Source organism: Quercus suber, unplaced genomic scaffold, assembly GCF_002906115.3.
Source record: "Quercus suber isolate HL8 unplaced genomic scaffold, Cork oak 2.0 scaffold_585, whole genome shotgun sequence".
Lineage (NCBI taxonomy): Eukaryota > Viridiplantae > Streptophyta > Magnoliopsida > Fagales > Fagaceae > Quercus > Quercus suber.
In genome coordinates, this window is record NW_027070030.1 from 446,918 (window position 1) to 463,061 (window position 16,144).

General features: G+C 33.8%; 3 protein-coding genes across 4 annotated transcripts; all 3 read right to left on the reverse strand.

Annotated features, from left to right (window-relative positions):
• Positions 1–701: 701 nt before the first annotated feature.
• On the reverse strand, positions 702–1,754 carry LOC136063848 (uncharacterized; the record flags this gene model as incomplete). The annotated part of the gene is made up of 1 exon (XM_065764810.1): positions 702–1,754. A coding segment is annotated over one exon (570 nt), but the record flags the coding sequence as incomplete, so codon positions are not given.
• A 421-nt stretch (positions 1,755–2,175) lies between these two features.
• On the reverse strand, positions 2,176–4,689 carry LOC112031875 (uncharacterized). Of its 2 annotated transcripts, none has more exons than XM_024064586.2 (2): positions 4,545–4,689; positions 2,176–3,695 (listed from the first exon to the last, which is right to left on the reverse strand). In XM_024064586.2, the coding sequence occupies exon 2, from the start codon at positions 3,667–3,669 to the stop codon at positions 2,659–2,661; it is 1,011 nt and encodes a 336-aa protein (XP_023920354.2). In that variant the 5' UTR covers positions 3,670–3,695; positions 4,545–4,689; the 3' UTR covers positions 2,176–2,658. The 2 variants fall into 2 exon arrangements, with proteins under 2 accessions (XP_023920354.2, XP_023920353.2); XM_024064585.2 differs by having other exon boundaries at positions 2,176–3,730.
• A 4,804-nt stretch (positions 4,690–9,493) lies between these two features.
• Positions 9,494–13,876, reverse strand: LOC112031873 (uncharacterized). The gene is made up of 4 exons (XM_065764809.1): positions 13,748–13,876; positions 13,133–13,322; positions 9,825–12,501; positions 9,494–9,712 (listed from the first exon to the last, which is right to left on the reverse strand). Exon 3 carries the CDS (start codon positions 12,492–12,494, stop codon positions 9,825–9,827), a length of 2,670 nt encoding a protein of 889 aa, XP_065620881.1. The 5' UTR covers positions 12,495–12,501; positions 13,133–13,322; positions 13,748–13,876; the 3' UTR covers positions 9,494–9,712.
• Between the last annotated feature and the right edge of the window lie 2,268 nt (positions 13,877–16,144).

The window sequence follows — 16,144 nt, forward strand, 5'->3', positions numbered from 1 at the left end:
GTTTCTTCGAAAGTCTCAAAAAATAAAAAAAGCTTGATCATTCATTTTAGTTAATGGATGACAGCATAAGAAGTAAATTATGCATATTCAACTTAAAAAAATTACATACATCAATCAATGTAAACTGAAATAAATTTGGATTATTGCTACAGTAACCATATATAGGCGCATTCGCATTAGCTCATGCAAAAATGGTCGGAGAATGAAAAAGTGAGAAGATCTAAAAAATTAAGTTTTCCTTCATTTGTGTTTGGTTGGATAAAAGGAAAACTCTATTGTTAGATTGAGGAGAAAAATGGCAAAATAGAATACAAAGTTTATATAAATTTACTATCATATCCCTATTAAATTAAAAAAAAAATTGCACATTATATTTTTATTAAAAATTGTATATAAATGGAAAATTCATTAAAAAAAACAGATTAACACAAGAACCCAAAACAAATGAAATCTAACGGGTTAAAAAGCACTTCAAGATATATTTGGAAAGGACATCCTTAATTCCTTAAGAAATACATTCCCTCTCTCTCTTAGAGTAATTTTCTGTTTCCTTGTTCTTTTATCCCAGTAAGGGTCTTCACTTCGTCCTTTGTATTAGAAAGTGCATTAACATTAATACAACAGCAAATACAGGTAATACAATAGTGTGTAAAACTATAAATAAATAAAAATTTTAAAAAGCGTGAGGTGGATTGTCCAAATAAAACTAAAATAGGACTTTCTCCTCAATACAATTCTGCTCAAATAAACAGACTGCAAAAAACTATGCTTGATGGAAAAATTAAACATGGAAAGGAATTCCAAATTCCAATTGGATACTACACTAAATTGAACAATAACATCCAAAAACCCATCGAAGCTGAGATGCAAGACTAACGGAATGGTAAAGAAAAAGATAACTTGAAGTAGATTATATGAAACCACCAAAAAGTAAGATTTAAGTACACGTTTGAGGAACAACAATCAATTTATAGCACACAAACCAGGGAGGGAGATTGCACAAATCGAGCTTCATCATTACGTTATTGATTGTGGATGCAAAATCTTGTTTTCCAGCAACAGCATAAGAAACAATAAAAACCCAGACTACAGATATAGTCTGCCACCATGGAAGTAAATATATGAATTGCAGTCGATGCAGAGAAACTGCAACACTATTCTTAATCATCAATACAATCATAACCTCAACCACCTGCTTCAGAAGACCTGATCTGCATTTGTAACTCTTCATTGGCATTCCTCAAAAATTGATCCCAGCCACTCCCAGAGCTGGTATCCAAGTAATCATATGGCACTGCTGTCTTCATACCTGGCCTAACACCACACTGGCTCTCCACAATTCTAAAATCTACTTGTTCTCCTTCTTCCCCGGTGTTCTGCTCTAACTCCTCCCAATTAAACAACAATGGCAATGTAAATGCACCCCAAGGGTTGAAATCCAAAACCTTAATCCGCTCATCCTTCGTAACATAAACATCAAATGTGTAATTCTCTGATTCAAATTTTAGCCTCACTTGATCCTCATAAAATTGCCTGATCAACCACTCAATATTACTTTTCTTCTCAAGAAGAACCGGGTAAAAAGTAGTGACCTCACGCTGAGAAATACCAACTAGGTTTTGACCCCATACAAAACAACGGAATTCCATCTCTGGCTGAAGGGATGGGTACCACTTACGGAGTGCTAGGAAGAAACTCGGGGGTCTTGACAATGACTTATCAGTGCATGAATCATATGAACAGCATAAGAAGTAAATTATGCATATTCAACTTAAAAAAATTACATACATCAATCAATGTAAACTGAAATAAATTTGGATTATTGCTACAGTAACCATATATAGGCGCATTCGCATTAGCTCATGCAAAAATGGTCGGAGAATGAAAAAGTGAGAAGATCTAAAAAATTAAGTTTTCCTTCATTTGTGTTTGGTTGGATAAAAGGAAAACTCTATTGTTTGATTGAGGAGAAAAATGGCAAAATAGAATACAAAGTTTATATAAATTTACTATCATATCCCTATTAAATTAAAAAAAAAAATATTGAACATTATATTTTTATTAAAAATTGTATATAAATGGAAAATTCATTAAAAAAAACAGATTAACACAAGAACCCAAAACAAATGAAATCTAACGGGTTAAAAAGCACTTCAAGATATAATTCTGCTCAAATAAAACTAAAATAGGACTTTCTCCTCAATACAATTCTGCTCAAATAAACAGACTGCAAAAAACTATGCTTGATGGAAAAATTAAACATGGAAAGGAATTCCAAATTCCAATTGGATACTACACTAAATTGAACAATAACATCCAAAAACCCATCGAAGCTGAGATGCAAGACTAACGGAATGGTAAAGAAAAAGATAACTTGAAGTAGATTATATGAAACCACCAAAAAGTAAGATTTAAGTACACGTTTGAGGAACAACAATCAATTTATAGCACACAAACCAGGGAGGGAGATTGCACAAATCGAGCTTCATCATTACGTTATTGATTGTGGATGCAAAATCTTGTTTTCCAGCAACAGCATAAGAAACAATAAAAACCCAGACTGCAGATATAGTCTGCCACCATGGAAGTAAATATATGAATTGCAGTCGATGCAGAGAAACTGCAACACTATTCTTAATCATCAATACAATCATAACCTCAACCACCTGCTTCAGAAGACCTGATCTGCATTTGTAACTCTTCATTGGCATTCCTCAAAAATTGATCCCAGCCACTCCCAGAGCTGGTATCCAAGTAATCATATGGCACTGCTGTCTTCATACCTGGCCTAACACCACACTGGCTCTCCACAATTCTAAAATCTTTTTGTTCTCCTTCTTCCCCGGTGTTCTGCTCTAACTCCTCCCAATTAAACAACAATGGCAATGTAAATGCACCCCAAGGGTTGAAATCCAAAACCTTAATCCGCTCATCCTTCGTAACATAAACATCAAATGTGTAATTCTCTGATTCAAATTTTAGCCTCACTTGATCCTCATAAAATTGCCTGATCAACCACTCAATATTACTTTTCTTCTCAAGAAGAACCGGGTAAAAAGTAGTGACCTCACGCTGAGAAATACCAACTAGGTTTTGACCCCATACAAAACAACGGAATTCCATCTCTGGCTGAAGGGATGGGTACCACTTACGGAGTGCTAGGAAGAAACTCGGGGGTCTTGACAATGACTTATCAGTGCATGAATCATATGCATGACACAAATCATGGATCAAGGAGTCAGATGCTCTTAGCAAGAGTGTAATCTCACTGAACATGGTGCATTGGAGTGTCCCAATGGTGCTGATCCAAGCTGAGTCTTTAGGTGCACTCCAATTCAATTTAGGAAAGACTGAACCCCCAAGTGATTTGATGGATTCCTTAATCTTCAATTCAAGTTCTGGGAAAGAAGGGGGTGGCAAAGGTTGTTCAGACTCGTCTCCAGATCCTTCCGATACCTGATAGTCTTCTTCCTCTTCTGGGTTATGAATTCTATTAGGTAGGGCATCATCATTTGAGATGGAAACAGGTAGAAGGAAAGGGCCAGAATCATCAAGAAGGTACTGGATAAAGGATTCTGGAAGTTCATGGATTTGGGTTTTAATGGAAACAGACTTAAATTTTGGGTACCATTCCTGAATCTGGCATCGGTTCACTTCTTCTTCCTTCATTTTGAATTGAACAGATGGTTGTTTCTCTACAATAACAAGGCTATCTATTCAAATTTACTATCTGTTACATGAAAATAAAACACAAATGATAAGTAATTAGGTATCACGTAGCTGATGAACTGTTATAATCTCTGTAACTCTTTTGGGGGGAAATAGTGAAATTCCCTATATGGGTTATATTTAATCAACTGGAGAAACAAAATTCAAGTCTCAAGAAATTTTAAGTCATTCAATATAAGAAAGCAACTCTATTTTTGAACAAATCCCGGATAACCACGGAGTGAATAGTTTGACATTAATACATCCTCTCAAAAACCAACATACTCTTCAGAGATTGAGTGGAACTTCTAGCAAAACTAAAGCACCAAAAGTTGCAAACTTGCAAGATTTGGAAGCAGTAAATACTAAAAAGCAAGATAACATTAACAGGGGATATTTTTGAAAATTTTTAGAAATTGGGTGAGTTCTGAACCTTAGACAGTAATGCCACAGAGAATTGTTTTGAGTGATTTTCAGTTATGCCACAAACACACCTTTTTTGATAATATATATGTAAAAAACCAACTTTCATGTACATGTGAAATTTCTCAACAATAGCTCTACCAACTCTGCCCAATAGTTACAAATGCACCATCTTTTATACATGACACACAACAATTAATCTTAATTTTTTTTTTTTTTTCTGTTCACTTCATTGATTTTATATCAAAACAGAACCCATTCAGGACTTTCATCAAACAGGTGGTGAGCGTGTTCGGTTTCGGTACAAAATATTGGTAACCCAACCATAAAACAAAGAATTAGTTGACAAGATTATTCATATAATTTTTTTTTAATACAAAAAAAATAAAAAGAGGGGAAAAAAAAAAACTGACCTTTCTGTTTTGCGTATAAGAATTCTTATTTTTGTGTTCTGAAGAGCTTGAGGAAGATCCAAACCCAGAAACGGAGCTGTGTTAATTGGTAAATGAAATTTGGGAAAGAATGATTTATGGGCCGGGCCTGAGCTAAACATGTGTGTGAATGCTTTATTGATATTAGGCCAGCTTTTTAGTCTAAACACACTTTCAGCATTTAATCTAAGTAGGCTCGGCATACCTTATTGGGCTCAGATTTCATGGTCGGAGCCCAACTTCATTTGTGCCTAACAATGTCTTGATCAAAGATAGTGGCATAGTGCTTAGCTAGAGCTAGACATTCTAATCCAAATGGATCTGTTTAAATGTTTTTTTTTTTTTAATCTTTTTACCAATAAATTTTTAAATAATATTCATCACATAACAAGATATAGTAAATGACGCAGCCCATGAATGCTTTTATTTAAATAATTAATAATAAAAAAAGAATATGTGAATGTCATTGTTTGCTAACAAATTTGGATGGAAATGCCAAATTGACTCATTTTTACAAATTGAGGGACTAAATTGAATTTTAGCCTAAAATAAGGGTTCTTATTCAAAAACTCAGCTGGTGCGGTGCAACTATGAAAGATGTTGAGACTTATTATTCCTCATGTATAGATGTTCTCTATTTCAAGTCTTGAGAGCTGTAGTTCTTTATTTTATTTGTTTTTGGGGTGCTTCCATATGCATATTGTGTACTTGGGATATGGTCCCTTTTAATACTTTCATTAATAACCTACTTGGTGTGTGTGTGTGTGTGTGTGTGTATACTTTTCCAGGGGCTGCTGTAATGCTTGCAGAGTTGGCTTTAGAGGCTGAGTTGCCTAATGGTGCCTTAAATATAGCTCATGGCAGCAATGTAAGGCTTCTAATAATTTTTTATCATATTTTGTTCACTCCATTAATACCTTCCTTGAGCTAAATGCTATAAACTCATTTTATGTTATGTTATAACTTTGTGTGACAAGAGTCCGTTTAGAAACAACTTATTTAGTATTTTATTGAAATTGTGTTAAAATATACTTGTAACTTTAAAAATTTTGAAAAAATGAAAATATGCGAGAAAAAGTGAAGTTTTAAAAAGCTATACATAAAAACTAATAACAAACACTAGTATATATTGACACAAGACACCATGGAGCACCCTCGAAAATTCTAATAAGAGGAAAAGAGAGGTAGTGAACTCCACTACTAGCCAGAGGTTGTTTTATGTAGTATCTTTGTACCAATTTTGATTTTGGGTTACAGGTATCAAAGAGAAGAAGCAAAGATTCAAGCTTGGGTCAACCTACAGAATGCAAAAGCAGAAGCTCAATCAAGAAAGCTTGAGGTACTTTCTCATGCTTTTGTTTATTTGATCTTTTCCATTTTTTTTTAGTTTTTAAATATGTTGTGACTTACTATTCCAGCAGCTTTAGCCTATGGCCAACATTATTTTTGAATTGAAGGTAGCTTTATAAACATGAAACGTGCATTTCAATAGTTTTTTTTTTTTTCTTTGCAGTAGTTTTCCCATGTTTGCTTCTAGCATAGGAAAAGAGTTGAACTAGTAACTCAGACTTTTGTGGATAGTGTCCATAGACACTATACTCTCCTTTAAGAATTTGAAATAGTTAAGGCTGTGGTCTACTATTTTAGAACTGAATGTGATCTTAGTTTATTAATTCACTCGTGCATGTCTGTCAAGTGGCTGAACTATGTTGATCATAGTCGAAGGCTTTGTCAGACTTATTTTTTACTTTAGTCCTTGAGCCACCAGCTGCTATGGACACAACTCTACCATTTTCTTGACTAGACCACCTCTGTTGAGTGTGTTCCCCAAATTCAACATAGTTTTATGGCACATATTAACAAGCATCATGCAGTGCTTATTAATGTAGACTAATATGGGTCTTACATAATAAAAAAAATTGGATAAATAGAAGAAACAGACATAAAGCTAGCCTCACAACCTATGTTAATATTTATTTATACCTATGAAGCTATCCCCACAGCTTATAAGGCTGTTTAAAAAAATGACATAAAGTTGGCTTACGGTACCCGTTAACACAACACTAATTTTATATTTGCATCGCTCTTACAAGAAACAAGTAGGAAGCTAGGAGTCATCACGTCCACAGTTACACTTGTAAGCCTATGAGAACATCTAGCTCTTAGAAGTGACAAATGTGGAAATGATGAAATGACAGATGTTTTCAGACTACTGTGGCAATACGTTCTTTAGAAATTAAATTTTCATGAATGGCAACATAAATTTTTATCACATGTTTGCAGTATTGACAGTATCTTTGGATAATTTTTGTTTCCGTTAATGCTTAAAGCTATTCAATTTATAAAAGCATTCTATAATTTTTTTTGTTTTTATTGAACATAGCTTTCCCACAATGCAGAACTTTTATGATGTGACTGTAGCTTGCCGTTGCCTAGACCATTTTTTTTTTTAATTGATCTAAAAACATGGACCAGCTAAACTGGAAGGTTGTTGGTTTTTTGCAGGTATCCATGGATTTTTAGTAACTGTGCATCTTGTGAACCCCAACTGGGGTGATTATTTACAGCCTCAAACAAGAAGTTGAAGCCTAGATGTTTTGGGCTATTAAAGCACTAGTACTGGGGGGTGTAAACACCCCCCCAGTTGCTATTATACAACCTAAAATAGCAAAAACCCACTTCATTCGGGTTTATATACTTAAAAAAATTTGCAACCTCTAAATAGTAAGGTTCCATGTATACAACCTTACTATTCAATAAAACATACAGTTGTACTGGGAAGGGAATTGTACTGTAAGAGATTCTATAGCTATCTGATGTAAAGTAAAGCTTTGTAAAAGAAAATAAGAAAATTGGCTCCTTCAAAGAAATGAGACCGATGTTCCTCGAATTTTGGATATATATTATTGTGGACTTTTATGGATATCCTGTGGAAGATTAATCCTCTCTGTGTGGTGTGGAATTTTTTATTTTTTATTTTTTATTTTTTTAGGGTTTGCAAGGGATTTACTGAGTTGTTGGCAGTTTAACTTTAAACAAATCAGGGAAAAAAAGAAAAAAATAATAACAAAAAAAAAAACCATTAGAACTCAAGTCTTAAAGACTCAAGTACCACTAGGATAATAATTTTAAAAAATTGTTAACAGTAGAACTCGAGACTGTGAAGCTCGAGTTCTACGAAACGAATTTGAGTGTTTAACACTCAAGTTCCACTGTCTTAAATAATAAAAATAAAACACAGAATTATTAAAAAAAATTACATAAGAACTCAAGTGTTTTGTTTCTCGAGTTCTACTTGGGAAAATAAAACAATGGAACTCGAGGCTAAGAGACTAGATTTGTGCTGGGTTGAGAGAGTTTGTCGAGAGAGATGAGAGACTGAAGAGAGAGGAGATATTTTTAATTTATTTGGGAAGAGAGAGACAATAAAATATTATACTTCAGTTTTGCACACTTAGCTACCGTAATTCCTATTTTCGAAGGACAGGGCCAGAATCATCAAGAAGGTACTGGATAAAGGATTCTGGAAGTTCATGGATTCGGATTTTAATGGAAACAGACTTAAATTTTGGGTACCATTCCTGAATCTGGCATCGGTTCACTTCTTCTTCTTCCTTCATTTTGAATTGAATAGATGGTTGTTTCTCTACAATAAGGAGGCTATCTATTCAATTTTGCTATCTGTAACATGAAAATCAAACAAATGATAAATAACTATGTATCGTGTAGCTAATAAACTGTTATGAATTTATTGACCTATACTGAAACCCACGAAGCTAGAAAAAGAAGACTCACGTAGAAACTGCAATAAAGTTCATATAAATACAGGTACCAAATATGTTTCTTCAACAAAAAAAAAATCACATCTTTTGACCAAGTTATTGCCGAAATCCCTGCTCAAGATGTTCAATTGAGAGAGATCCTTTGTTCGGAGTACAAATAACTGAGGTTAAATGATACAACCAATGTCATAGTTATGAAAAACACAATATATATATATATATAACTAAGAGGATTACTGCAATCTTGCAAAGAATGAGAACGTAACAAAAGAACTTGGAAATCAATCAATTGCTTAGCCTATTCCTCATTCAAGACTACTGACATCTTGCTATTTCTTATATGGGTTAGACTTAATCAACTGGAGAAACAAAATTCAAGTCTCAAGAAATTTTAACTCATTCAATAAAAAGAAAGCAACCTCTATTTTAGGATAAATCCTGGATAACCACGGAGTGAATCGTTGACATTAATACATACTCTCAAAAACCAACATTCTCTTTAGAGATTGAGTGGAACTCCTAGCAAAATAAAGCACCAAAAGTTGCAAACTTGCAAGATTTGGAAGTAGTAAATATTAAAGAGCAAGATAACAGGAAAAAAAAATTGAAGAGGTCGAAAAAAATTGAACATTTTCAGTAGAAATTGGGTGAGTTCTGAACCCAGAAAGTTATGTCACAGAGAATTGTTTTGAGTGATTTTCCCATGAAGCCACAAACACACCTTTTGGATGATATGTATATATATGTAAAAAAGAAAAAAAAAAAAAAAAAATGCTTCCATATACATGTGAAATTTCTCAACAATAGCTCTACCAACTCTACGCATCAGTTACAAATGCACCATCTTTTAGTTTAAACACGTACATGACACACACAACAATCAATCTTAATTTTTTTTTTTTTTTTTTTCCTGTTCATTTCATTGATTTTCATCAAAACAGAACCCATTCAGGACTTTCATCAAACAGGTGGTAAGCGTGTTCAATTTCAGTACAAAATATTGGAAACCAAATATAAAACAAAGAATAGTTGACAAGATTATTCATATAATTTTTTCAAATACAAAAAATAAAAAGAGGGAAAAAAACTGACCTTTTTTTGGGTATAATTATTCTTATTTGACTTCTAAAGAGGTTGAGGAAGATCCAATTGCTCCAACAATGCAAAATTTTTAGTTCTCATCATAAATCTTACTGCTCCTACCATAAACTTGAAATAAGTACATTCAAGAGAGAATACTGCGATTACATTCAGAATAAAACAAAAAATAGTTGCTTCGATACAATGTATTTAATATTAATAAGTAACATAGTCAATAGTACTATAATGTACAACTAAAACGTTAGTCCATGGAACACTGTCGCATGCCTGAAAAACATAAAATAACATCGTTAGGAGACAAAATAGTAAATATCAACTAAACATAAAAGCAACTAAAATTATTTAAACAGTCTAGACATTATTGAAATGCCTCATGTACCTAGTTTGGAAGATGACCGCTTGTCGAAGCGCCACAAGAATCCGGACATTTTCTACGGTTATGCCCCTCTTCATGACACAATCCACATCTCTGCTTGGGTTGATTCTCCCTCAAATCCGACTCCTCCCTCCGGCTTCCCAATTTTCGCTTGACCCCATCCATCTCACTCCTTATTCTTGATTTCACTGGTCGACCTTTGTCCCGCAACAATTCTGGGTTAGGCACCCACATTAAGCCGTCAGCATCCCTCCACAATGACTCTGACTTAGGCACCGTAAATCCATGGGAATAGCTTTTAATGGCATTCGCCAAACTATAGCATGGGTCAATATATTTGGTCGGATCAATGTGTAGCAACTCACAGACTTTAATTACATGTGAACAAGGAATCTTAATGTTTTGCCATTCCCCACACCCACATGTTCTATCCATTAACCGAATTTCATAACTGTGTCCCCCTCCAATGCTATGGTCACTGTATGATATAAATACTTGATATATATCATCCTGATTGTTAAATTCCCTCACATGATGTTGTGCAGCTTTGAGCTTATTTGTGTCATAAATGGACATGGCATATTGACTCCAACTCTTACCCTCCAAGAGATCATGAGTAATATCTTTGTGCCGATCATGGAAATATGCGACAAGTTTGGACCAAGTGAACTCAACCATTGCTGCTATGGGCAAACCACGTGCACCTTCTAGAACCCCATTGAAGCACTCAGATATATTGGTTGTCATTGCCCCATAACGTTTTCCACCATCATGTAACTGGGTCCACATGTCCACAGGCTCACTCATTAGATATGCGTGTGGCTTAAAGGGTTTGGGATCACCTCCATTAACACCAATGGTCAACTTCTTCTTAATGGATTCAATCTCGACAATCTTAATGGAGTCCATTATGTTATCGAATTCGGCTTCCTGAATAGCATATCCCGCTTTCAAGACCAATGACTTTAGAAACGGGTCTTGAAAATGTGTATTAAAGTTGCTAGCAACATGTGTAAGGCAATATCGATGAAATACCCTTAGTCTTCCATTTTCATCCTTAGGCCAGGTTGCAATAGCGTTTTTGATACCCTCATGTTGGTCAGAAATTATGCAAATGCCCTGTTCAGGTATCACACCCCCTATCGTCTCCCTGAGGCATTCTAAAAACCACCCCCAACTGGACCCTGACTCAATATCAACAACGGCAAAGGCAAGAGGTAATACCTTGTTGTTAGCATCGGTTGTCATTGCAATCAGCAACTTTCCTTGATATTTACCATACAAATGGGTCCCATCAATACTGATAACTGGCTTGCAATATTTGAATCCATCAATGCATGGAGCGAAAGCCCAAAATACATAGTGCAATAAACTAGTACCTGCTACGCTTCCAGGTGTGGTATGATAGAAAAACCGGGTACCCGGATCCTGATCAACGTATGCCAATAACAACTTTTGCAATCTTTGGTAAGATTCTTCCCAATCCCCAAATATCTTCGCAATAGCCTTTTGTTTTGCATCCCATACTTTATAGTAAGAAAGCTCATGGCCAAACTTCTTGCTCATGTTAGTTCTGAGATCTTGAACTGTGGTAGTGTGCTTCTTGAGTAAAATTGGAAGAAGTTCTGATGCAACAAAATTAGAATCCATCATTCTACCATTTTTTGGCAACCCAAGGGATATACAAGTGTGAGGACCCACATAAACTGTGACCACCCATTGTCCATGAAGTTTAGGCTTCATGAATGCCCCAACATACCATTTGCAAGACTCATCCCTGCATTTCGCACACAGTTTCACCTTGGTAGACCTACTGATTATATAATTTTTGTTTTCCTTAGCCGCTGAAATTGTTAATGCACGCTTCACTGCCTCTTTATTGGCAAAAATCAACCCTTTACTAAAATTCATACCCTCTTGCCAAGTAGAAACAAATGGAATCTCAACATTTGAAGGATCAACCATATTTTTCCAAGTATTTGCATAAAATGACGGGGCAGGAGGTGTGTATGTAGGCATTGTGTTTGTAACATGCTGGACACCAGTATCATCCTCCACATCATTTTCATCACAATCAAATATATCATCAGTGTGAAGATTGGCAGCAATTTCATGGTCATCAACATTTTTGTCAAAGTTGCTTCGCTTAATCGTCTCTTCATACTCATCTCTCTCATCAAGATCTTCACCATTAATGATAGTATGATCAACATATTCTTCATCTTCCTCTTCTGGATGTGTAAAAGATTCATCTTGATATCTATGGCTGTCATTGTTCTCAATTGGTGTTGTTTGTTGCATTTCCTCGCCACCAACTTCTGCACGCGGCTCCACACTTATGTACAACTCAATAGCCATTATTTGATCCATTCTCTCCATCCTGTCAAACATAATCTTCATATGTTTGTCTTCTTCTATTGCCATATACCTATAATTAATGCGTTCATGGAGGACTTCATGTGGAGAACGAAAAGTAATTTTAATGTCATGCAAAATAGGGTTCACACGCAGTTCTTCCATAATTATCCTCTTCAAATCATTCAGAGTCTTCAATCTACGCTGTAACTGAATATAGTAGCACTTGATACCCCGCCCTTTAAATGGCAATCCCTCATTCTCATCGTCATTACAAAGCTCTCCACCATAGTATAGATTTATATCAATCACAGTCATTGTGAACCTATTAAAGTCAAGTGTAATATGTTAGCGACAAATATAACACTTTCATTCAACGTCAATTACAAAACATTTTATCTACTCAAAGTACAAACATTAAGTATGAAATGCCAACAACACCTTGTTACAACATATGGTATGGTTATGAGATTGTGTCCCAACACCTCAAGCAAATTTGCATATACTCACCCCACATCACAAATAAAAACACTCATTATCCATTTCATACCCGTGACAAATTCCAAATCATTCTAAGATCACGACTTTCAAAACCCATTCAAATCTTAAACAAAAATATTTTCAAAAAGGTAATGATAAAACACCTAGCAATGCTATCCAATTCATACCCAATACAAAATTCCAAATCCTTCTAAGGTCATGATAAAAATTTAATAATACTATATAAATATCTTAAATAAGTAATGATAAAAACATAGCAAATAAATAATCACAATATTTACTCTAACAAAACTAAATAAATATTCACAATATTTAGAATACTATCTTAAATAAGTTATGATAAAAACCTAGCAAATAAAAAATCACAATATCTAAATACTAACAAAATTGTTAGAAATTTTAACCCACACCCCAAAAATAAATAAAACCCGAGTGCAAAATTGCAAAACCCTTACCTAAGATGTAGATTTGTTGAGACTGTGAGAGAGAGAGAGAGATGAGAGGGTGAGTCTGTGAGTCTGTAAGTGAGGCTGTCTGTGAGTGAGGCTGACAGGATAACCACGGAGTGAATGGTTTACATTAATACATACTCTTCAGAGATTGAGTGGAACTTCTAGCAAAAATAAAGCGCCAAAAGTTGCAAACCTGCAAGATAACAGGAAAAAAATTTGAAAATTTTCTGAACCCAGAAAGTAATGCCACTGAGAATTGTTTTTTGAGTGATTTTCCCATGAAGCCATAAACACACATTTTGGATAATTTATATGTAAAAACTAAAAAATAAAAACTTCCATATACATGTGAAATTTCTCAACAATAGCTCTACCAACTCTACCCAAGAGTTACAAATGCACCATATACATGACACACACAACAATTAATCTTAATTTTTTTTTCCTGTTCACTTCATTGATTTTATATCAAAACAGAACCCATTCAGGACTTTTATCAAACAGGTGGTGAGCGTGTTCGATTTCAGTACAAAATATTAGGAACCCAACCATAAAACAAAGAATTAGTTGACAAGATTATTCATATTCATACAATGTTTTCAAAAAAAAAAAACTGACCTGTTTTTTTGGGTGTAAAAAGTGAAATTCTTATTTTTTGCGTTCTAAAGAGCTTGAGGGAGAAACGGCGCTATGCAGTTTAATTGATGGTAAATGAAATTCGGGAATGAATGAGATTTGTGCCAGGCCTGAGATAAACATAAGTGTGAACTGGGCTTTATCTGATATTGAGCCTTGCTTTTTAGTCCAAACACACTTTCAGCCTTTAGTCTACGTAGGCTCGAAATACCTTTTTGGGCTTAGATTTTATTCTCGGAGCCCAACTTCAGTTGTGCTAAAAAATGTATTGATCAAAGATAACGTACAGATCGTTTTTTTTTTTTTTTAATTTCAACTCCGCTCTTGATGATAACTCTTTATCTTTATCACCAGATTAAGATATCAATCAATTTTTAGTACCTATAAGATAATGCCTAGAGCTAGACATTCTAATCTTTAGCATGACTTTCATGTGCATGATAATTAACTAAGATGATTAGACAAAGGAACTGTTTTATCAAGCAAACGAAATAGGTCTCGTTTGTAGCTTCACTTTCATGATTGAGTGAAATCATTCTTAAATTTTCCGTTTATACATGTGGATTTGTGCATTGAATAATATATGAAGTACCTAATAGGATTATTGAAAATTGAAAGACAAGCAAACAGGTTGTAATTAAGTCCTAGTACTAAGTACTAACACAAGTGCCACCATTTCATGATTTTTCATGGTTCAGTGGGACTCACATTCATCACACCTAATCAAACTAATGTGGGAAATTATATTATGAAATTAGTTTATATAGCTTCAGTTCTCCTTGTAATGTATGATTCTTATAGGTCAACATGGTTGTGAGAGAGGTATTCTGTAGTTTTATATATATATATATATAATGCGCGTTTTATTTAGCGATCCAACAATCAGAGTGAAAGTTGATAACACTTGGATCAATTTAATTTGCAACTAATCCAAACGCTAGGTCTTTTTACATTTTATCCTAATATCTACAACTAAACCAATTTTAATTTGTAGGCGGCAGTTCGTAAGTAGTACATCCTAAAGATGAGAAGGCTAGCATTTTTTTTTTTAAAATAAATTAATTAACGGTAGGAGGAGGGAAAATTTGACCATGGATATCTCTATCGGAAACATTAGGCGATGCTAGTTAAGTTATAAAACTCTTGGTAAAGAGGTTAGAATTAAATTTGTACTTAAAATAAGAGATACTAAAATTTTACATCATGATGATAAGGTCATGATAAGGTAAAAAAAACACATATGTAAGAAAATTATACATCCTAAACTTTGCAAAAAAAAAGAAAAGAAAGTGTGACACTATCAAGAGATCCATAATCCATCCAAGTTCATAACAACCAAATCGAAGCTTGATAATAAGCTTCGATCCACTTGTAACCACATTGAGCAGGTAAAAATTTAAATAATCTTCAGTAACACATCATGGAATATTTTCTAACATTCAACAGGTCTAGTAGGAATTAATTAGGACAAATTTCTAGCAACAACCTTCACTGCATTTGTTTTGATAAAAAATGATTTCTAGAAAATATTTCCCCAATTTTAGGTGTTTGTTGCGATTGAAATTGCTGGTTAACCTAAAATATTTTCAGGTTGATAGTAAAGTAAAGGCTCTTTGGGAGTAAAATGTTTTACGCTTGTATTTTCGGTCCAAATATTTTACGCATCAGTGATCAGACAATACAAAGCAACCTATTATTTCAGCCCCTTAACACCCATAATCCCATTGATTCTCGAGAAAATCAAGACAAAAAATGTAAGAGAAAACCAGCATAAAAACCTGGTTTGGGTTTGTAGAGCATTTTGTTATGGAGTCTTGAATTGTGATACAAAATTTGTGTATGAAGGTTGATGTTTATAAAAGAAAAATATAAATATTTTTTCTTTTCTTCTATTTTTATTTTTTTATTATTAATTCTACGAATATTTTTAATGTAAGAAATTTAAAAAACCTACTTTGTTTTGGGCATTAACAATGATCACCTAACAACATTGACAGGAGAACTGAATTGAATAAAGAAAAAGTTAAAGAACTTAAATGAATGAAATTAAAGTTATATAACTTAATTGAATTTTAGGCAAAGTTAGAGGTTGTAATTTGTAATATGTAATATGGCTTATAAAAAATTCTAATGTATATGTTATGTTTATATATGTTATGCAGTTTATATTTAAATATTGTATTCAAAACAAATGTTTCTTAATTTTCTACATTCTTAATCCTTTAGGACTTTTAAAATGGTATATATGATATATCAAGATTGAGTAGCATCTCATGGGGGAAAAACATTACAAAAGTTTAATTATTAAAAAACAAAAAGACATTGAGCATAGATATAAAGTAGGTGCTTTTTTTTTTTTTTTTTTTTTTTTTTTTTTTT

Excerpts from the sequence above, each read along its gene's own strand:
- LOC112031875 (XM_024064586.2), bottom strand. The coding sequence starts at position 3,669 with ATGAAGGAAGAAGAAGTGAACCGATGCCAGATTCAGGAATGGTACCCA.
- LOC112031873 (XM_065764809.1), bottom strand. The coding sequence starts at position 12,494 with ATGACTGTGATTGATATAAATCTATACTATGGTGGAGAGCTTTGTAAT.